The sequence below is a fragment of the Convolutriloba macropyga genome, chromosome 10 (genome assembly GCF_964194025.1).
Source record: "Convolutriloba macropyga chromosome 10, txConMacr16.3, whole genome shotgun sequence".
Lineage (NCBI taxonomy): Eukaryota > Metazoa > Xenacoelomorpha > Acoela > Convolutidae > Convolutriloba > Convolutriloba macropyga.
Window position 1 is genome coordinate 59,844,511 of NC_134477.1, and position 23,057 is coordinate 59,867,567.

At 36.9% G+C, this 23,057-nt stretch overlaps 1 protein-coding gene across 2 annotated transcripts in view; it reads left to right on the forward strand.

Annotated features, from left to right (window-relative positions):
* LOC142348240 (uncharacterized) overlaps positions 1 to 23,057 on the forward strand; it is a 146,324-nt gene that overhangs the window by 110,222 nt on the left and 13,045 nt on the right. The window contains exons 7-9 of one of the 2 annotated variants that reach the window (XM_075399529.1): positions 14,513 to 14,737; positions 18,192 to 18,416; positions 20,146 to 20,376. In XM_075399529.1, the coding sequence (XP_075255644.1) occupies positions 14,513 to 14,737; positions 18,192 to 18,416; positions 20,146 to 20,376 (681 nt within the window). The remainder of the gene's footprint in view (positions 1 to 14,512; positions 14,738 to 18,191; positions 18,417 to 20,145; positions 20,377 to 23,057) is intronic. The other variant, XM_075399530.1, reaches the window with a different exon arrangement.

Below are 23,057 nucleotides of genomic sequence, written 5' to 3' on the forward strand. Positions count from 1 at the left end.
AAGTTTCACAGCGTGAGATTTTATGAAGACCGGTTTTTACAGAAGTGTGAAAAAACCTCGGGAACACGATTTTTCAAAACATCTGGCAGCCACGGGGTTTTTTCAATGTGTTCCCGGGGTTTTTTGGCCATGATTATCATAACTTTTTATCTCTGTTACAAAGTCGTAAGAAAAACTCATTCAGAGTATTTTTCAGCAAAACAACCACATCATCAATATTTTTTTGATTTTTCGGAAAAATTGACCTTTTTTCAGAAAAAAAGTGTTTTTTCTCTAAAACTTTTTATGAGGAATTTCTAAAGTAGCACCTTCAAATTGTAGGAAAAAACATAGAGATAACATTGAAACATTGAAAAATTGCATGTTTTCAAGTTATTTGAAAGAAGAAAATTTTTCAAAATTTATAGTTTTCACAAAATTTTTGCTTTTTTACAAATAACTTTATTTCTGTTACAGATATGAAAAAGTTTATGGGGACCAAAAATTTAGAGCGTGTTGTTTTACATCATATGAGATACTTCTCAGTAGTTTCCTCATCAGTCTTCCACTTGTAGGGTGATAAGTTAAAGACAAAAATATATGACTGAACATAGATTTTGTTCTCTGTGACCCATAAAATTGTGCTCCTCCAAAATTTTTGTTAAGAGTTCTATTGTAGAACACTTTGCGCTCAGCAAAATGTCTCCTTACAAAGTTATCCAACTTTTTCGTTTTCATTGTTTTTTTTCGTTTTTCTTCAAAAATTTTCCAATTTTTCGAGCAATTTGTTTGAAAAATGGTTGGAAAATGGGCAAAGACTCCACCTCTCAATAGAGTTGTTGAAGTCCTATTTTGTAGACGATATTGTGCTCTATAAAACCATGTTTATACATGTTTCTTCATTTGGCGAATTTAGTCACTTTTACAGGTTTTCGAAAAAAAAAATTTTAGTCCTTCGAATTTTTTTCTATTTTCAAAAACCAAACTAATAATACTAAATTTTTATTTTATACACAAAAAATATTTAATCTCCTTTACAAAATCGAAACAAATATATCAACATTTTTATAAAACACAATTTTTGATTACCCCAATAAGCAATTCTTCACACAATCAAACTGAGAGTTTAGGTTTCCTTTCAGAAATTCTAATCAAAGAGTTTTTCACAAGGTCCAATGGACCTTCTTTTTCTTGGCGCGAGAGTGACTTTTGGCGTCTCGGAGTTGTCGGGTGTTGTTGTTGTTGTTGTTGTTGCAACCAAGCTTGCACCGGTCTCTAAAATGTTGGTGTCGTCGTGCCAGACGGTGTTCTGAAGTCGGTCGCAGACAAATTCTGCATCAATTGACTTGCAGTTGGTAGTGAGCCAAAATTCCATGCAAGTTTCTCCTCTGTAACGGGTGAAAACAGAGACGGTGAGCTCTCCGGAGTCACAGTGGCACTAGGATCAGAAGTTGGCGTTGAAACACATCCTGGTGTTGGTGGTGGTGACTCGGGAGAATGTGGAAGGCCCCACAAATCGGCTAGGTCATTGCAGGCCCGAACTACTCCCAACTGGTTTTCGAAAAAGGGCACGCAGTCACAATCGTATTTGTATAGAATAGTTCGAGTTTCTTTTGGCAGCGTCACAATGTCATACGGGTAAAGAGGATGTGTTAACGACAAAGGTGGAACGAACCCGCCTGAAGTGATAAAGGTTCCACCGCAATCTTCACTCTCCTTTTTGTCCGGCAAGGTCGCAATGAAGTTAATGAAGATTTTAGGTATCATAAAGTGTTCAAGCGTTGTCCAATTCTCCTCTTTCTCGTTTGTCCTTTTTTGTTGGATAAAAACCACAAAGTTTTCGTAAAAGGTTTGGTATACAATTGTTCGCTCCCAGACATTGTTTTGGTCGCTTAGGATATGGAAAGACATTTTCTGCGTTTGAAGAATTTTGAAGAGATAATAATGTTTTAAAGAATTTTGGAATGCTTTGAAGAGAAGATAAGCAAATTGAATGTTTTTGATAATTGAACAAGAAAAAGTTGTGAAGGTATTTTAAGCGCAAGGATACTTGTTCACAAAATTTGACTTCTACTCAGATAGTGGACTTTCAACAAAGTTAAAGAGTTGCTGTTTGGGAACCGAAATGAAATAAAATGTAGCGGGGAATTTATCCCCATGTAGTTTATGCGAGTTAGCAATGTGAGTCCAGTGGCAGTTCTCTTATCTGCCCCCGGCACAACCAAAGGCCAACTTTTTTGGCCCGGAATTTTGATTGAAGACATATGTGCTTTACTACTTTGTTTATAACAGAATTAGGCACACGCCTTAAAACTGCACATGTATTTACAAAATTTTAGTTGAACGCCAGGTGTTTTTCATTAATTTGGACCAAGTTGGATAAGTAGACCACACACGTATAACCCACGCATGCCGCGCGCCTGAGGTGGGGAGCACGTTGCTTGCAATTGAAACCACTTTGGTTCCTTGTTACGAGGGAATTGTCACACCTAACACGTATTATTCCCCTCTTATCAGTTAGTTTCTTTGAAACTCATGGTGTTAGGGACTATTACCAGTGTTTATTTGTGTATATGTGTGGGTTATCAAGGCCATGCCAAGAAATACCTCTTGTTGATCTAAATATAACTCAGCGATATATAAATTATATGGGAAATACATGGGCCTCTGAAGACATGTGATATATGTAAATCACTTGAAACACCCTTATCAGTACCGTTTTGGAATGAATAGTTAACATTTGAATAAGTTAACCTTTCGCTAACAGTTGACTACGTTCTACAACAAAAACTTCCAAGCTAATTTGGTACAAATGCCTTTCACTGCAAGCAAAGACAAAGAGTACGGTGATTGCTATTTCGATATATCCAAAACAGAAAAGAGGTTGATAAGAGCTACTCTCAAAACCTATGAAAACACCGGGACGTATGTCTTTTTGAAACTTTTTAAGAGAAAAGACAATGAATACGAATTTGAACAGAGAATATCCCTTACAACAGAGGAATTTGACAAACTTATGAAAAAAAGTGGCAGGATACGAAACTCGGTGCCATAGTCAGAAGGGAAAAAAGATACTTCGGTTACTAAAAAACCGGTGGCTAAAAAACCTAAACTAGCAGAAAAAGATTCTGGATACGAATCAGCGTCCTCATCCTGGGCTGCTTCCACAGATTAATCAAAATGGTTGAAGCAATGTTTGAACAATCGCCGGGTTTCTTCAAACAATTTCAGAAGGCGTTCAAATTTTTAGTTTGCGATGAAAAACCGGAGTTGAATGGTGTAAAAAATTATGCTGTGTGTGTTCATTTTGAAAACCCCTTTTGCACTTTAAAAACTAATCATTACCATGTTTTGGTGGATACATCAGACATGACAAAGTCTTTAGACAAATCAAAAATTAAAAAAAAGCTATACAGTGCCTTGTCTCTACACAACATTTAAGATTTTGTTTGCCAATTCAAATACCCTAGAGCTGAATGGAGAAATTTTTCAAAGGCTTGTTTTGGCGGTTGAATACAACAAAAATTTGAGCATAGATTCCCACTCAATTCAGAAACTGTTGCCAAACTTCTCTAACGTAGCTGCTAATCAAAAAGTCAACAACAACAGCAACGTGACGTTGAATGAAGACAATCGACGACGACTACAGCAAGGAAGCAGCGTACAGTTTCAACTCCATCAAAAGTCATTGCAAAATTGTATTACAAAGTCCAATAACCAACAAACGCAAACTGATAGCTTTGCAAGTGAATCTCTAAAGAGATTTCAAAATATCTTGTCTGGGCCACACTCAGGTGCTTTCTGCCAAATAATGGACATTTTTTTGAGAGGATATGGTAATTTGCTTGTTGATACTGATGTTTTGTTTGTACGCATAGTGTATGAAAAGAAAATAAAATTTTGAAAAAAAACTTTATTCAACTAAGCAGAGTTTTAGTAGAGTTAGTTAGAGCATCATATGAAGCGCAAATCGAATCAAATCAACATCACTTATTTTTGCAATTTCTGTGTTGTTATAAATGTAATGAGCAACATAAATACAAAATAAGCCACACAATATAGAGTTTTGTGTTTGTATAGGTTGATTTCTAAGCAATTCATACACGTTTTGAATATCAAGAGCAGCAGAGGCCAGTCTGTTGTACAAACATTTGTATGATGTTAATTTCTGTCCAAGCGGATCAGCAAAAATGTAATTGCCATTCTTCCTACACAAAAGTGTCCAATGTGTTCCAATAGAATCAGAGCTGGATACATTCACGATAATGAATCTGTTCTGTGACAATTTCAAGGGAAAATTATCAGCTGCAAAGACACCACAAAATTTGTACTTTAGAAGTTTACATGCTTGAATCAGGCTGTTTATTTCGTCTTCATCCATTAGTTTGTCAGAATATGATTTTTAGAAACTTTCCGAGCCGAATCGATGAAAATAGTGCTCGCTTTCTCACCAATAATGAAAATTTCTATATTACTTGGCAAGGCAACTGAAAACTTGAGTTCTATTGAAATTGAACAATTGGTGAGTTCAGGGTGAATAAAATCATGCGACGCCTGCTGAGTGCTTGTGAGATCAAACACCATAATAAAATGGCTCGGGTACTCAGACAATTTAATTCCATGACCATTGTCAATATAGGCTAAGTCTGACATTGTGTTGAAATATAAGCGTTTGTCATCAGTTGTATTTATTGGACTGTCAGCAACAGGAAGTCCATTTCGGTATATACAAATCTGCTCCAGATTGAATTTACGAAAGTGGAAAGGATTGAGTTGTTTGCTTCCTAAAAACGCTTCATTTGTGTTAAGTCATATAGCTAGACGTCGAATTGGCTCCCTGCTGAAAACATCTTCTTGTTTCCAGCTTTGCAAGCCAGTAGAAGCAAGAAACGTTTTAGTTATGGTCTCCAAATACGGATAGGACGCTGGACTTGACAGTAAAGTTTTTTCAATTGCAGAAACCACGTCATCGTTCAACGTCATTTTTCTTACATACAAATTAGCTTCTATAATTTTTACCTTGTAGGATTTTGCAGCATCGTCGGAAATTGTGACAAAATCATCTATTGATCGTCGAAAAGAAATTCGCAGCGTCACACCACTCAAAAGATGTCGATCGCAAGTAAAAAAATCTACAGCTACTTTTCCATAAAAAGTACATTCGGCAGATTGTCTAACCAAAGTTTTTCGTCTGTTAACTTCAGCTGCCAGAATTGCTCCTGGGTTCTCTTCGTAGGAATAACCTTGACATGCCAACTAAGTTGCTTTAGCATTTTTGTTATGAGAAAATTCAGTTTCAATGAAACTTTTGTGAGCAGAATTTCCATTTGCATTTGAAATTTTTAATCCGTTGGCAGATACTGTACAGTCAGAAAAGAGCGAATGTAAAAGATTATTGCAGAAGTAAGGGGCGTCTGTTTTGGTGACGTCTCCTGCAGCTCCAGCATCATATTTCAAATCAGCTTCAGAACCTTGAACCATCTTGCATTTGATTTCCAGGAAATATTTTTGTAGGTCAATAAATTATTTCTGTCTCCAGCCACCTCAAATTCGAGCATGGGTCCGTTCGGGCTGTACACTGGCCCTACTGTTTGACAAAAACTACCATCAAAAGTTACAAGAAGCGCTGGTTTTTCAAACAAATCCAGGGAACTATGTGTTGCCTCTGTTGGTAACATATTACCGATCATCTTTAACTCTAGCGAAGAAATCCGACCGACTTCTTTTTGGCTGTTTATTTTTTGAAATGACTGTCTTTCTCACATTAGTACTTTTTCTAGCTTTTGAGCCAGATCGTTTAGACCGTCTCCGATTCATTCGGTTTTGTCGTCTCATTCGCAGTGCTAATGAGCCTCCTGTTTGCTTTTTAACTGTGTTCGAAATAGTGTTTTTCAACGCCTGCTTTGCGGATTTTTTTTTGCTGACAACATCCACTAACTCTGGCACAATTTGTAATAGAAGTTCTTTTCCGACACGTTTTGCTGCGGGTAGAATGAATTTTCGTGCAAGCGGTAAGGCGATTCGACCTATGCCACTTGCTAAAGCTCCAATGCCACTTCCTCTTTGTCTATAGTGTCCAGAAAAGTAAGGCAACGAAGATGCTAGATTGGTATAGTACGATTCCATTGTTTTAATCACCAAATTTTTTGAACTGTAACGTCAATATTACATTACCGGTTCCTGAAAAGGGGACTAATTGACCTGTTTCGGTACGTAACTCTATGGAAATTGATTGAATCGTATTTGAAAGTAGTTTTTTATAGTCCAAATTTGAAAAAACTATTCTATGTGTTGGTTCAAGTTCACACACGCTACCGTTTTTCAGACGTTGTTTTGAATCAATGACACGTAATAAAGGCGCCTTAGCATCACCAACATATTGATACTCGATAATGTTTGTGTATATGAATATTAAGTGCTTTCCCGCGCACAGATCAGCAGGGAATTCTCCATAAAAAGCTTTTGTCTCATCGCTCTTCATTAATTTATTTGATGTAGCTGTATTCATTTTGTACCCAATATGTACACCATGTTTATCTGGAATTCCTTTAAAACCCACAATACTGGGTATTTCTTCACTAGGAAAAGTGATTCCGTCATTTTTACCAAAAAGTATTTCGTATTTTCCAGTACTCTTGATTTCACGAAACGAAAAATTAGGTAATCCAACTGTTCGCTTGATAGTAAATAAAAGTTGAGCAACAGTTTCAAAGTTTCCAGTTATGAAAGAGAATTTTTCTCCACTTTAAGGTCGAGAAATGACATTGGCATCAGATGAGATTCTTTGTGACTCCTCGTAACTCTTAAGACTATATGCTATCAAATCTCCATTCACCACATGCTGAATTTTGGTCGGAAAAATAATTTCGCTTAGAGCTACCCTCCAGTCGCCAGATAGTTGAATATCATCGTTGAAAAAATTTCTGAACGAAGCTAGTGTGTTTTGATCAAAGGTCTCCATCGAAGCGCTAGAAATAACATGTACCGTAAACTCGTCTTCGAATCGTTTACTTCCCATTTTTTAGAGGAGACTCTCGTACTAGTTGAAGTTCAGGTTGATAGAATTTACCCTGGATAACTTCTTTATCCGCATCAATAAGAGAATACATGGGAGGATGCAATGTCGGGATAGATGCGATTTCAAATATCTCGTCAGTAAACGACTGTTTGTAGCCCTTCCCGAAACTCTGCTCTTTTTTCACTATGCGCACAAAATCACCAATATAGAATTTGGGTTTTTGAGAATTTGTTGTATTTGCAGTCAAGGACACAAGCCTTGGAACGTCTTTCTTCGTGACTTTGTTCGGAGCGAGCTTTATCGTTCGATTTACTCTAGGATTGATTGTTTTAACAAACGCATCCAATTTGTCTAGATATGAATAAGTCCACTTTTCTTCTAAATATTTGTAGATTATATTTTTCAAAGAGCGTATATTTCTTTCCGCAAAAGCAGACTTTTTCTCACTGAATGTACTGTATAAATTAATTCCGCGTTCAGTGCATATGGCTTTGAAGGCACCTAGGAACTCTGTACCATCATCAACCCAAACTTTCTCAGGTTGTTTATGCTTGATCATCTTTTTGAAGACCTGTGCTGTCTCTGTGGCATATTTTGTTTTCGGTGGCTCAACCCTGAGATATCTTGACAAACAGTCAACAGCCACAAACAGATATTTTACACCACCGTTGTATTTTGCAAGTTTATCAACATATGCTAGATCTACTGACCAGATCTCATTTATGTCGTTAACAACAACTTTAAGCCTTGGAAACCTGAGGCGACATGATCGGTATTTGTTAAAAGATGGTTTCGTTTCCAGATACATTTTAATTTTCTTCATTGATAATTTACTCAAATTCTGCAATCTCTTTGCGCTTCCAAATGACGCAGGACCGTTTAAATAGAGCTTGTCAAGTTTTCGCACATCGTCAATAGATATCCCAGTCTTTTCTACGCGCCTCTTCCGCTGTCTTCTCTTTACTTTCATCGACTCTTGGCTTTGCATGTTTCTTCGTTGGTTCAGATCGTCTTCCTTCCTGCTCTTTTTTTGTTTTTTGCTTTAGTTGTTTGGATGCAGTTTCCTTTTCATCTTCACTGTAAAACTGATCTACAACTTTTTTTGCGTGAGTATTATAAACCAAGTCAGCTGATATATCAAGTTCACTCAAGATTTTGGTATACTTTGACAAGTCAATTTTTTGTGGGTTGTTGTAAATTGTACAAAAAGCTTGTTACATCTACTCCTTGAGGCTCATCGTTAATGTGCAGAATGTTGGTCTCTTCACTAATAGAAACATTATTTGAATTGAAAATTTTATTTAGGATAATTGCAGCTCTTTTTGTTTTGTTTTCATCCACTAGTTTCAGTTCTAGCATTATTGAGTCGAATGCTGAATCCCTCTTTTTTTCACTATTGGCTCTATTTCACTGTCATCGCTAAAAAACGATTCGCTTCTTACATCGTCTGCATCACTTGTCACATCACCGCTACTCTTTGTTCTCTTGATCGACCAATCAGTGTTAGTGTCCGCATCTTGTACTTTTTTCTCATTATTTCGTTCAAAATTGGGATTAGTCCTCTGTAGGAGTGCTAACTGAGTTGCTTTTTGCTGATACATTGGATTATCAAATATTTCTTCCTTGGTTGGGTTTTTTGAAATGAACATTTTTTTAGGGATCAAAACAAACTCTTCTGCATGCATTATTCTGCCTTCAAGTAAATATAGCACGACAATCCCAACGCTCGAATGACTTCTGGTTTTTTGGCTAAAACGTTTCGCTTTTTCTCCAAACTTGTTTTCTTTGATAATATTTGTTGAAATGATTTCTCCTGATTTTTAAGTAACTGCCTGTTCACTGGAACGTTGCCATTGATCACATTGAGCAAACACTCACAGAGAAATTTATAAAGCTATTTGGTGCTTGTTTGAGGAACTTTCTGAAATTGCTCTCGGGCAGCTCGAGCATTTGCTTTAGCATACATAACTCTTTCTCTCTCATCTGTCAAAGTAGTGATAACCGCTTTGGAGGACGGTAGATAAAAAATTGTTGAACCTGGTTGTACAATATTTGAACAATAACGCAAGGAGTCTGATGTTTTTGGATCTAAGTCAATGAGTAAGTGTCCAAAAGGTTGTTTTGTTGCAAGTTCATAGGTTTCCTTCAAAAAATTTGTATTGTTCAACTGTTTTCCGACATAGGTGATCTGCTGTATGTCTCTGGGGGATTTGAACAAAAATGATATGGGTTGAGACCAATCGTTCGCGACCATTTACTCTGTTGAAATAAGTTATGCTTAACATAAATCACACTAATATTTCTATGGCGTCCCGCAGTTTCAAGTTTTGAAAATTCTTTGTCATTGAAAATTTCTTCACACGAATCGTCAAACACAAGCAGACAATTTTCCAGCTGAGAAATGAATTCGAATCCTGAAAACTTAGTGAAAAAAATGTTCACTTTACGCTCTATTGTGCTGAACTTTGGCTGCTCGTGTTGATAGAAAAAGTAAATAGAACTAAAGGTTGGATAGAAAGTATTTCTCAATAACATTTGGAACATAAGTTCTGTTTTTCCAGAACACGACGGACCACAAACAGCCATAAAAAACCTATCGCTAGTGGATATTATTTTGTTCATAGCTTTGGATTTGGAAGAGCGTAGCCAACTGTGCACGAAAGCAATGAAAACCAAAATGTTGATTCCTCACAATCAAGTTGGGAAAACACAAGCTTGGTTAAAGACACTACAATAAGAAAAAGTATTATCAAAATTTGAGTAAAATAGACGACTTCGGAACGTGGTAGCCGAGAATTAAAAAACTTCCACGAACGCCTCTCATGATTTTCCTCATCAAAAACTAAAGCATTCAAACCCCCTACATTAGCGGAGTCTATCTGGTCTTCTTTAACACTCATTTGAAAATAAGTTATTTGCAAAAATGAATTTACACTCTGTTTTTGAGTTTAAATTGCATTTTTGTTAATCTCTCTTTCAATCCAAAAGAATTCATAAATAGTATATCTAGAGTCTTTGTCGTCTTTTTTGTAAGTCACTTTATAGTTTGCCTGCATTCCGTAACCACTTCCATAGTAGACAATAGACTCTACGTTGCCTTCACTGACCAACATTTTAATTTCATCAGGGAGATTGTCATCGTCCAGAGGTACTTGAACTGGTGCTGGCCACTTGGGCGTAGGTAAAGGGGTTAGTTTCAGTTTTCTCATTTTCTGTTGTAACGACATGATACATTTGAAAATATTCAAGTAATGAAAGATATTTCTTCAGCGTCTCAATTTCTTTAGTGTCGCAGAGAATCTGTTGTTTTCGCAGAATATTCTGTCCCGTGATTCTATTTTCTCTTCTTTTAAAAAAGTCAATGTGAACTGATTATCATTCGTTATGTAACTGCATACTGTCAAACTTGGAGATAAATTCACTTGAAGAACTGACGGAGGTGCCTTCTCCACTCGACGGCTCATTGGATGGCAGAGAGATCCAATCGAAATACAGCTGTGCTTTCCTTTTAGCACAATGTTTCCTCTTTTGCTTTTCCGGTAGGTAGAAAGAGTGGAGAGCACAAGTAATATTATCAATTGGCGATTTAATATCTTCAACTTTCGGACATAGAAGAGTTTCCAAATCTATTACCTCTTTCTGCAAGAGAGTTTGGAGTGATTATGTTTTCTCTTTCCCTTTGGCATAAAATTTCCCTAACGGAAACCAAAGTTTAACGGTGACAAAAATTTGTGATAGAAACCAATAAGGATAAGTACCGCTGTTCCAAGACAAACCATGTAAAAATTTAGTAACCCACTTATGAGATCTCCTGTCACTAACGGAAAGTGAGTTGTAGGAAACTGGCGGAAGAAAAAGAATTGTGTCCGAATAATTATTTGAACAAAGCGATAACTCTTTTATTATAAAACCAGTTTTCATGTAACGAAAACCTTCAACATCCAATATCACTATTTCTTGTTTCAGCATTCCAACAAAGTGAACAAATTGTTTTTGAACGTCTTCACAAACAAACAAAAAGCCAATCGCGTGATGTGACCCAAATACTCGTTCGTAATTGGACAAGGTAACACATAGGAGTATCCAGGGCCTTTACGACTGTACTCTGCTATAAAACCTGATGCATCGTGGAGTATTGCGTGAAGTCGAAGTATTTTGGACGATTTGAAGTAGTTGTCCAGCGACGAATTATCAATTCCAATTAGACCTCCTTACGGTCTCAGCTTCAATGTTGCTTCGAAATCAATATCAGGGTCAAGGTAATGGCAAGCAGCTAGAAAATACAGAAACCTTTCACCGTATTTTGGATAATTGTTCTTTATCTCCAGGTAAATTTCATGAATATTTTTTAGATCATTGGTTGCTATCGTTTTGGCCATCCTTTTCAACAAATATTATTCTGGCAAAATGAATCCTAATCGTACCTCATAGGATTGACCACTCCCAACCAAAGTCTATTCACACAAATACATGTAGCAAAAATACCGCTAACATGAAGGATCTTCCCTCACACTCGCGAAGTATATATACCAACAATAAGCCGCCAGACAGATACATGTAGCGCAATTACCACTTTCTTAACATAAAAGATCTCCCCTAAGGTGTTAGTGATCCCCCTCTGCCGAAAGGATCTCGAAGGATCTCCCCTAAGGGATCAGTGATCCCCCTCTGCCGAACGGACCTCCAAAGGATCTCCACCCCCGATCTTCCTGTATATATACGATACTACTTATATTTTATTCCCCAAGTGTATGTGCTAGTTTTCATATAGCAACGTGCTATTTAAATTTGCATAGTTTGGAAGTGGGGCAAGCAAAACACTGGGGGGGGGGCAAAAGAGTAGACTCAATGTTCTTTTTCCTTGAGATAATATGAATCGTCAATGTTTCTCTTTCTTAAAATAAGGTTGCCGTAATTTTTTTAGTTGCTCTCAAACAAAGTTTGAAGCAATTATATTAATCTTGTTGGTCATTTTTCATGCCATTTTTTCGCTTGACCGATTTTCGTCTGACGCTTTTGACTTTTCGTCCTTAGAAACGGGATAACCAGGTAGCGCCCAGCTGGAATTAGGTCTCATTAGAGGCCCTTAGCCGCGTTTAGTAGTCCCTAAAGTGCTTAGTGTTGTGAAGCTACTGGCAGGGCCGTAGTTTCAGGTTAAAAGGTCATTTTTAGGACTGTTTGAGCCCAAAATGTTGCAATTTTTTGTCTTTTTTTGACATATTTTCATTTGTTTGCGCCAGTCTAAAATTGAGTCTGGTTAATGTTGATAAAGGTCTTTTGCAAGACATAAGTACTTTTTGTGATCTGTTTACGAGCAATGTGTTCTGGTAATCCAAACAAGAACATGTAAATTTATTCTAATTTTCACAATTTTTTTCAAGCTTTTTAAAAATGTTCGTCAGTTTTTAAGTTTTGTCAGACCTAGGTGCCAAGAAACCACCTCTAGGGTTTGATAAGAGATTATTGCATATTTTCTAGTGGTAATGTAATGATAATCAGGATTTTAACATCAGGCATTTCAGCATTTTTTGACAAAATTTGCAATTTTCTTCATATTTTTTGACATTTATTGTCATTATTCAAGTTGGTTCAGACTAGGAGGCCAGAAAACATCCTTAGGGGTTGATAAAGAGTTACAGAAAAATTTTTATTTTCCATGGAATTGGTTTCAACTTTTGAATATCACAAATTTTAGCAATTTTTATAAAACTTGCAATTTTTTTTCAAGTTTATTTAAAATTTTTTGTAATATTCTAGGTGTCTTTAGCCTTAAAAGACATTGAACCTCCTCTGGGTCTTGATAATAGATTACTTTAGACTGTTTAGTTTCCAGATGTATTGGAATGTTTTTCAATATTTTATCATCACGAATTTTCTCTTTTTTTGACGGAAATTGCATTTTTTCAGTTTTTTATGACATTTTTTCTTTTTTTTCAGGTTTTTTTCAGACTCAGGGCTCCGAAAACCTCCGTTATGGTTTAACATTTAGCTACTGAAAAGTTTTCAGTGGCCATTGATTAGATTTCGACTTTTTATTATCACAAATTTTAGCAATTTTTCTTTATAAAACTTGCAGTTTCTTCGAATTTTTTTGAAATTGTTGGTCATTTTCTAGGTTTCTAGAGCCCCAAGAGCCGGGGAACCTTTTCTAGGGTTTGATAATAGGTTATTGCTTAGTTTCTAGATGTAATGGAATGTTTTTCAAGATTTTAATATCACGAATTTGAGCAATTAAAAAAAAATATTTTTAATTTTTTGAATATTTTTAATTTTTTTTCGTCACCAGGGGCCCAGGGACTCCCTCTAAGGTTTGATAATAGGCTGATGCATAGTTTTAGAGTTAATGGATTGTTTATCAATATTTTAGTGACCTGACTGTTTTGCAATTTTTTGGTAAAGTTTGATTTTTTTTTCAGTTTTTCGGATAATTATTATCATGTTCTAGTTTATGGATCTTTATGAGCCAGTGAAAATATATAAGGCTTTAAATAGGAATACTGGATAGTCTCTTGAGAAAATGAAATGGTTCTAAAGATATTATTATCACGAAATTTAGCAAGATTTTTTTAAAAGTTGTGACTTTTAAAATTTATGAATGTTTTTGTCCTTTTCTGGGTTTTACGATCATTACTTGCCAACGAGTCTTGCAGATGAGTTACATGACAGAACTACAGAGACAAAGACTTTCTAAATATGTTTTCACTGCAAAATCTGGAAACTTGCAGTAGTGTCGAATCTCATCATGGAAAATTATCCTCGCTCTCTCTGTCGGTTGGGGTTTCTTTCCTCTTTATCGTTCACGTTTTATCTCTCTCACCTATCTCTCTCTCTCTCTCTCTCTCTCTCTCTCTCTCTCTCTCTCTCTCTCTCTCTCTCTCTCTCTCTCTCTCTCTCTCTCTTTTATTGATGCCGCACCTCAGCTGCTGTCACATGGCGTGATAGCATCTATTATGGCGTGATAGCATCTATTACTCTCACCTCACGCCCCTTCAATGAAGCTAAAGCTAGCCTCTCTAAACCGTGGCTAGCTAATGGCAAAGCCAACCGCTCGCCGATTGTTTGAGAGCAATTCGCCAGATGTTATTCGGATGGTTTCATTTTTTGTTCTCCCATTGTTTGAATCCCAATTTCGGTCAGCGATGTTAACGGCTGCCATCCCGTGTCCTCTTTAAGCAATTTGTTCTAACCAAATTTGTACTTTTTGGTTCTTCGAGCTCTATTGTCGCGATGCCGTGAAACAATCAATGAATTTTTCCTCCCGATTGTCAAAAAAGTTCGACGAAGCCAATCGTGTGATATTTTAACGCCGAAATAACTAAACAGGATATATCCCCCCAGCTTAGTGGGCGTATTTCTTTCATGTATTTCCTTCAATCACATACATTACCTCTTTGTTGTCACCTATCACGTAAAAACTAACGTGTATATTTACTAATTGCCAACTGAGGGGTGTCAATGGAAATTTTAGGGCGGGGTGTTGTTTGGGCTCTTTTAAGCTTTAAAACAACTTTCCAGGGCAAAATACGACAGTCACAAGTCCGACAGTTCCGACGTCACCTAAAAAGCGGTCCAAGTCCAGGAAAGGCCAAACGCCGGTCATGCAGCGACAACTCACCAATCAGGTTTCAGCTGACATTACAGGTGGCCAATCACAGCTGTCGGGTCATATTGGACAGCAAGCCAGTGAATTTCCACCAACTGGTGGCGTTGCAACTCCGCAAACTCCGGTCATTCAAACAGGTGTGTCGAGTTTATTTATGAACCCAGGTTGAGGTCCCAGACTGAAATCATCTCTGAACAGACTAGACTCACTATAGTGAATACCTGCGCAATCTGCGCTGGAAACTACATCCTCTGGGCTAACTCGTGAACAATTGAGTCTAATCAGAGCCCAATTTTCTGTGTTGACAAAACTTGATCAATGGCACTATGGTCTGATCAAAGATGATTTCGAGCGCACTAGGGTCTAATTTGAAATGAAATCTAAAGCACTTGAGTCTGACAAGAGGTCATTTCGAGCTCACTTCCAGCGCAAAAATGACCAAGCTTGAGTCTGATCAGAGGTGGAGTGGAGCGCAATTCGAGAACAGAAATTTTCGGGCGCATTTGAGTCAGATCAGAGTCGCTTTCTGTCTGGGACACCCTGATCAGAAATGATTTTGTTCTGATCAGACCTGGGAAGAGTTGATCAGAGTTGATCTCCGTCTTTGAATCCAACATGTGACTAATTTCATCTCGACGGGAGTAATTTCAGCTAGGAATGAAAGAATGTCTACTTTCATTTGAGAGCACACAAAATATGCATATTGTGCAATGTATTTGTTGCCATATTGACTAAATCAGTGGCTCATTTTAAAGCTGTAAATACTATTTTTTTGAAATTTTTCTACATAAAATTTTCTTGCTAAAATCATGTAAGATCACACAAGTAAACCAACCTGTTTCGTGTGGGTTTTTTGTGACAACATGGAAGCTCCTATAAATGTAGAGTTGAGGCCATTGCAAATGCAAAGCAATTATAAAAAACAAGCATAATCATCAAATAGTTCCCAGACAAGGACAAGTAAAACAGATTTTTGGACAAATGAAGGAGACTGCAAGAACGGAACAGAATCCATTCAATAATATGATAATAGCCAGCATTCGGTCATCAATCGGGTCCGATATTGCAAAGCAGCTGTCTGTACTAACAAGATCTGCAATAAATTAGGTTGTCTCATATTTACGTTTGCTTGCTTTTTGTACAGATTCCTCAGCTTTTAAAATTGTTGTTTGTAAGTATAGTGGTGTTATTGAATACTCTTCTGTAACTTTTTTGTTTCTGATCGTATTATTAAGTCAACTTTCAATTTTTTGCAAAAATTGTTTTTAACCACTGAAGTTTGAACCCCCGCCGTATTGCTTGCATTAACCGCCTATCCAGTTGCGCTTTCAACGTACTTAAATGTTTACACTGATATTTTGAGTTATGTTTCCTGAGTTACACTTTTTACAAACTTGAAATAAAGGCAGTTTGACCTAAACAGTGCATTAACCTACAAGGTGGTTTACCTAAAATGGGTATATTAGCATATTGGGTATAATGGCATTGAGTAGTTTGGCATCGGGTATAATGGCATGGGGTATATTGTCATGTAACCATGGTTTTGGCGCCATTTTCTCAGATTTTTGTGCTCGCTACATAATGGTCATTGCTAAAGTCTAACACCTTTTTTGAAGCCGTTATTGAAATTTGTTCACCTCGTTACAAACCCCCCACCCGCAGTCAGTCGCTGGAAAGCAATTCGTTTGACGTTAGATGGTTACTAATTGCTCTCAAACGGAATTATACTAGTCCTGCGGTCTTTTTTATGCGAATTCTCTAACCCACTATTCTTTTGACCTATTTGAAATTTTGTCCTCATCAACGGGATAAACAGGTAACGCCCTCAGGGCATTAAGGGCTCATTGCGTCTTTCGGTTTACAAGTCTCTAAGTGTGCGATTCACCAAACTATTTGCTTTCACCAAACTATTTTTCCTGGTTTGAGGGGCTGTTCTTAGATTTTGACCTCCCAATAGCTATCTACTCAACACACAAAGAGTGCTTCTGACTACAATTTCTCTATTTTGTCCATGGGCCGCTTTACCCTCACCCCCCCCCCCCCCCCCCCATTCCACCTACCTGCACCCGCAGGTAGGTGGAATGGGTCCTGCGGTGAAACCAACTGACGAGCGTTTGGTTTCACCGCAGGACCGCACCCCACCCCACATGCTTACCTCCCTCTCAATTAGACTACAGCCAGCCTCCTTGAGCTGCAGCTAGCTGCCCAAGAAACCAAACGCTCGTCAGTTGTTTGAGATCATTTCGCCCGACGGTAGTCTGTTCCTTTTTTGAATAAATCAATTTTGCGCTCATATGAATTTGAGTTCGATCAGTCTGCACTTTTACACGACATATTATTGAATCTTTTCCGAGTGTTTTCTCCATTATGAGTTTATAATAATCTCTAATGTACGAAAGCTTTTGATGACACTGGTTAATATGATATATCGAGTCTCAATCGTTGAATCCATTTTTTTTTCAACCAGAAATACTCATTGTACTCAAACAAAAAAAAGTTTAAGATAAATTCGACGTTCTTTTCCATCATTGATGATGATTGTAAACGAACTTGTCTATCCTTTTTGACGATATCAGTGATACGCTCTTGTGTAAGGCAAAAAAATGTACCAAATCTTGCCGTGAAAGGCGAGTGGAATATACTTGTTCGAAGCTTTGATTTAAATTGATCCATATTTTTATCTCTACTTTTCTTTCTTGAAGGAACCGTGTTTTTTAGATCCTGATTACCACTATAAATAACGTTAATATTTTACATTTAATTAAGTTTATTTTTTGTTATTAATTTACAGAAATTCTTTTTATTGGCGACGAGAACACGTCAGTTAGTTTGACCAAACAAAAATTGTAACCAGTATTTAGCTGCTGCAGGTCTTTTAATGCAAGTTTTTACTTGATTGTTTTCCTTCTAACTCGATCTACTTTTCATAAAGAAAAACCAGATGAATTGGTATGTCCTAGGAGCAACAATTTGTATTGATTGGTATGTCCTTGGCCGATTTTTTCTCTGACACATTTGATTTCTGGTCATCAAAAACGGGATAAACAGTTAGCGCTCGCAGTTGCTTAAGTTCTCTTAGAGCCTTTAGCTTTACTATACTCTAAGAATACGATTCACGAAAACTGCTTTGAGGAGACAATCTCATGGTGTGAAGGGTGTTTCCTAATCTTAAAACTTTGACCCCCTCAGTCACCCCCACGCCCTTATCACCCACCAACCCCTCCCCCCAACACTCTCCTTGTCCACCCTCCTCCACCTGTCGTTTTGATGAGCTCCCTCTAATCCAACTTTCAAAACCCTATCCCCCCAAACGCTTGCATCCCCCCACCTCACACACATACACATACACAGTCTGGTCTTCCCCCTTAGTGCTAGCATCCCTAAGCCCCAACTGGCTACTACCAAAGCCAACCGCTCACCGGTCGTTTGAGAGCAATTCGCCCGACATTTGTCAACAATATATTTTTTTTTTCATTTTCTTCCTAATAAACTGTCTTTTGTCCATTATTTATCCTGTATTGGCCCACACCTTATTTTTATCTTCAAATCAAGAAAATATTGATTTATTTTGAATGCGTTTCCTTGTTTTAGCTGCTACCGATGTTCCCCCTATCCCCCAATCCCCAACTCGTCAACCTTTGAGCAGTGACAGACTCCCAGCTGAGGACTTCCAAGTGTGGTCCAGGATGAGGGATCTGGCACATGAGAGGACAACATCCTTATCTACATCTCCTGACAGGAACAGAGGAGCCAATCAAATCACATCACCAGATCAAGGCAATGCAGCTAGCGCAATGGCTGCTCAAAACGTTACAGGTTTCAAAAAAATTTTTTAATAAAATCCAGCTCTAAAGAATGATTTTACTATCTGCAATATTTTTTACCGACATTTAAGTAATCAATTAAACCAAGATATCCATTCAAAAAAATTTTGCCATATCCATGAAAGTTGTCCTTACCCTAATTAATTTTTGTTTAGTTATAATGAAAATTGTTGCAATATACGCTTCATCCTGAAAAAAACCGGCAATTTCTAATAGCGTGTTTGATATTCTCAAAAACATAATTATTCGTCAGATTGTCTGCAGACGTGTTTCTCTTAAACGCTATTTACACTATTTTAACAAAAAATACGGAAAGCACAATTTCTGCTTGCTAAGCGTTATTTTTTTAAACGAGAATGCATTCTGGTTTTGTTCATTCACACAGATGAATATCTGGTATACAGTCTGCATACCAACATTACTGATAAAGTACGGAGCTCAGGCTATCTTCAGAGAATGAATTGGGAGATTTCACTCAAGAAATGGCGCAAGTTTTTTGACAAAAAACACAAGTTTTGGAGCTCGAACGAGGGGTCATTTATATTTTAAATGGAACAATCAGTTTAAGGTTTTTATTTACTTGTAAATTATGTGAAATTACGTGAAAAAGTTTTCAAAGCTCAAATTGCATTCAACATGATAATGTTCATATGTATAAATCTAAGATTGTCAGCAATTTTTTTTCACAGAATAGGAGCGGGAGGTATTGGAATGGTCAGAAATCAGCCTTGATCTGACATTTATTAAGAATTTTGGAGCAACAGTTTCGACGAGACAGTTCTTTGGGAAAATTTGGAATAAGAAATGTTGGAAATGTGACTCAGATATTGCCAAAAACTTTGATGAAAACTATGGAAACCATCTACTGGATGAATAAAAAGCTAGGTGTATTGAGTCATTACTAGAGAACTGATTCTAAAAATTTTTTCCGACGGTTTCTGGCCATTTTAAAAACTTCTTGTGTTCGTAAAATTTTGTTATCATAGTGTAACTGCAGTTTTAGATTATTTTTCGCTAATTTTGTTCGAATTCAGTCTCGCAGTTTTTAGGTTATTTGTGTGATTAAATTTTGATCATAAGTGACTTACCTCACTCAATAAAATGACTTTTGCGCTTTAAAACTTAAGTTTAATTTGAATTTGTTTAAGGTCAAAGGAACTCATTTGTGCAGAAAAGGTCCCTAATAAGAGGCTTCTGCGGAATGAATTTTAACAAGCTTTATTAATTTATTGCTGAATGTTTTTTACCGTTTTTTTGACCGGCGTCGATTTTTTTTTCAATTTAGATCTGTATCTGTTTCTATCTCTATTATATGGCACGCAGGTCCATTCTTTCGCAGCTATTCCGGCAATCTGCCGGCTATGTTTTCAAATTTTGATAACCAAATTTTTGAAATTTTTGATAGTGACCAAAATTTTGATAACCAAGCTGATCTTTGTCAGAAAAAAAAATTATGCATAATTAATTCAAGAAAGATACTGAATTAAATTAATGCTTTGAACTTTATTTCAATTTAATTCTTGAACGGCAAATAACAATTTCTTGGAAAACTTATTATGAAAGACAATACTTGAGCGGAATAAATGCTCAAAATTCCTAATCAAGAAAAGATTCATCTTGCAGATTCTTAACTGCGGACTCTTCCAAAAAATATTTGTCTTCTATTAGCTTACAATAAATACATTTCTCAAACTCTTCTATACCTTTGTCCATTTCTTCAGAAATAACAAGTCCAGTAGCAGACCCACAATTAAATGTGCCAAACAAGAGGCCAAAGTCAAGGAAGCGTTCAAAACCAGATAATATTCAAAACTCTTCTGGTCAGGGGTCAACTACTCAGGTTCCCGCTCTGGCTCTACCATTGGGAAATGTTGGTCAGGAAATTGGCTCTGGGACGCCAGCTGGTCACGTGATTGGTGTTTCGGGTGTCGCTGTTGCTCAAACTCCAACGGGTAAAGTTTATTTGAAAAATTGTGAAAAAGATAAAAATTGATTTGTTCAATTCAAAAATGTATCAATTATGAACCGAGGATCTAAATTCCTTAGTTGATCGGCCCATTAACTGCTCTCAAGGGAAGATTGTAGCAATTCTACTAAACATCAAAAGAAAGATAGCACCCCTAGTTTTACGAAGTAAAAATTCAGTTTTTGACGCAATTGTACTCCAATTTGGTATCAAATATTTCATCGAGAACTTTGGATCTTTTCTGTTTGTGCCCCCAGCTTAGATGTTGTATATTATTTTTACCCCCCCCCCCCCCCCCGACGCACTTGCCATATTTATACAAAATGGGTTACTATGTAATGACACCTTCTCTGTAACGGGGGGTTGCATAACCTACTGGGGGGGGGGGGGCACAAATGGAAAAAATGCAGAATTTTTATACCATCGATCACCTATAATGGTACCTATCAGATTTAAGTTGATCAACTCCATCCAAGTTTCTCAGGGGAAAAGTCACGAAATCACAAAATATTCTTATCTTTTCTCTCTCTCTCTCATATTTAGACCAAATGCGAATTAAATCATAGTTGAAAAAAGCGTGAAAACATATTTCTGATCTTTTCCGTTTGTGTCCCCCAGTTACGTGTCCCCCCGATATGTGTCCCCCAGTTACAGAGCACGTGCCATTACATAGTAAATCATTATGTAAAAATTTGGCACGTGCGTCTGGGGGGGGGGAGGGGTGCAAATAATATGCGCCCACTAAGCTGGGGTGGGGAGGGGGGGGGGGGGCACAAGAAGAAAAGATCCAAATATTTCACCCTGAGACACACAACTTTCTTTTTCCTGAGAAACTTAGATGGAGTTCTTAAACTTTACATTTTGATTTCTGGTAAGTTACCATATTTTTATGGCACTGTCTAAATTTCATAGGTACGATTGTAGGGGATTGATGGTGTAAAAATTCTTGTCGAAATTTGGATTACAAGTTCGAATAAAATTAAGTCAAAAATTGACTTTTACTACGTAAAGTTAGTTGATGCTATTGTTTTGAGAGCATTTAAGGCGTCGATCAATTAAGAAATTTAGTTAGTTAGCTCTCAGCCATCGAATTATTGTTTCTATTTGTTTTCTCTAAGGACCAACCGCTATGTCACATGCAACGATGCACCCATACTCAGTACAACAAACTCCAGTATATGTTCAACAGCTGCCTTCAATTGCTGGTACAGGGTTAAACATACCTTTGAAACATTCAGAAAATCAACCAGAATCTTCTAGGGTAGTCCCTACTTATGTTGACCCAGAAACTCATTCGGATACGTTTTTTGCTATCTTAAATCTTTTTGCTAGTGACTGTTAAGTGTTCAACAACCCCGGAGCCATTGTGGGGCTATTATTGGTCTCATCTTGGATCTCCCTCCAGTCGTTCGAGAGCAATTCTTCCGACGTTTAGTCGGTTATGTTTAATATGTTTTTAACTTTTTCCGACCTTTTCTTTTCAATGAGAACTCGGATCTTTTCCGTCTGTGACCCATCCCCTGCTTAGTGGGTTCATATTATCTGCACTCCCATACGCACGTGCCATAATTATACATAATGATTTACTATGTAATGGCACGTGCTTTGTAACTGAGGAGCATAATGTACTGGGTCGTCACAAACGGAAAGATACAAAAAGTCAATTATTGCAGTGATTTAAATCACTCTGGAGTAACGAAGAGATCGAAAAAGCGAGTAAATTTTGTAAAGAGGAATGAAAAGTTGTTGTTTTGAACAATTTTTGGTTATTGAGAGGTAATTTCACGCGCGGTACTTTGATTTCTGTTTTCACTGTTGGCGCTCACAATTGTTGGCGAATAATACTAAATGCAATACACGTTTTCTAAAGGTTCTCAGTTGCATTTTTTGAATCCCTCAATGGATGGCTAAAGCTTTTTATGACTTAAGAAAATAGTTCTGTTAGCTTTCTGATGAGACACAAATGAATCGATTTAGTGTAGTCAAATTTTAGCTAAAGATTTAGTCAAATTTAATTAACTTTAATCATATTTTAGGATTAGACACCGTGTTTTCAAAAAAATTATATAATGAGTTGATTTTAATTAAACGTTACTGTTTTTTTTTAAAAAAACGCCCTAATTTTTTTTCGGTGTATGAGTCCGTATTTGAATGAATTCCATCTCTTGGGTAATAGGAAATTTTTTTTTTCATTTGAAAAAGATTTTTAGCGGCTCTGATTAGGTTTTGTGTTTGTGGTGTCATGTGCTCTTTTTATAATCAGAGGTTAGTGTTTGTAAAAAGGTTGATGGTAAAAATTTTAGGTTTTTGGTTTCCTTTGATTGTCTTTCAGGACTTCTCCTACTGCCGTCTTCCCCATCGTTCGTTGTTACAACCATTTGATTACTCGCCTAGTAGTCCGAAGGCACACTCCATAAAATGACTTCTGCAGTCACTAAAAAATCTGAATTCTGAATGTAAAAACTGAATTGAGTAGAGGTCGCTCACGCTTGATAATTACAAGGCTGTAGTACTTGAATAAAATCAGTACTTGAAATTTATTTTAAAAATAGGGTTAATTTGTAATCATATTTTCTCATACTTTCAACAGCAGTTTTTCCAATGGTCCTGATTATTTTTTCTCAGCGGTTTATTTTGCAACCATCGTCCTGCCGGCTATATATAAGA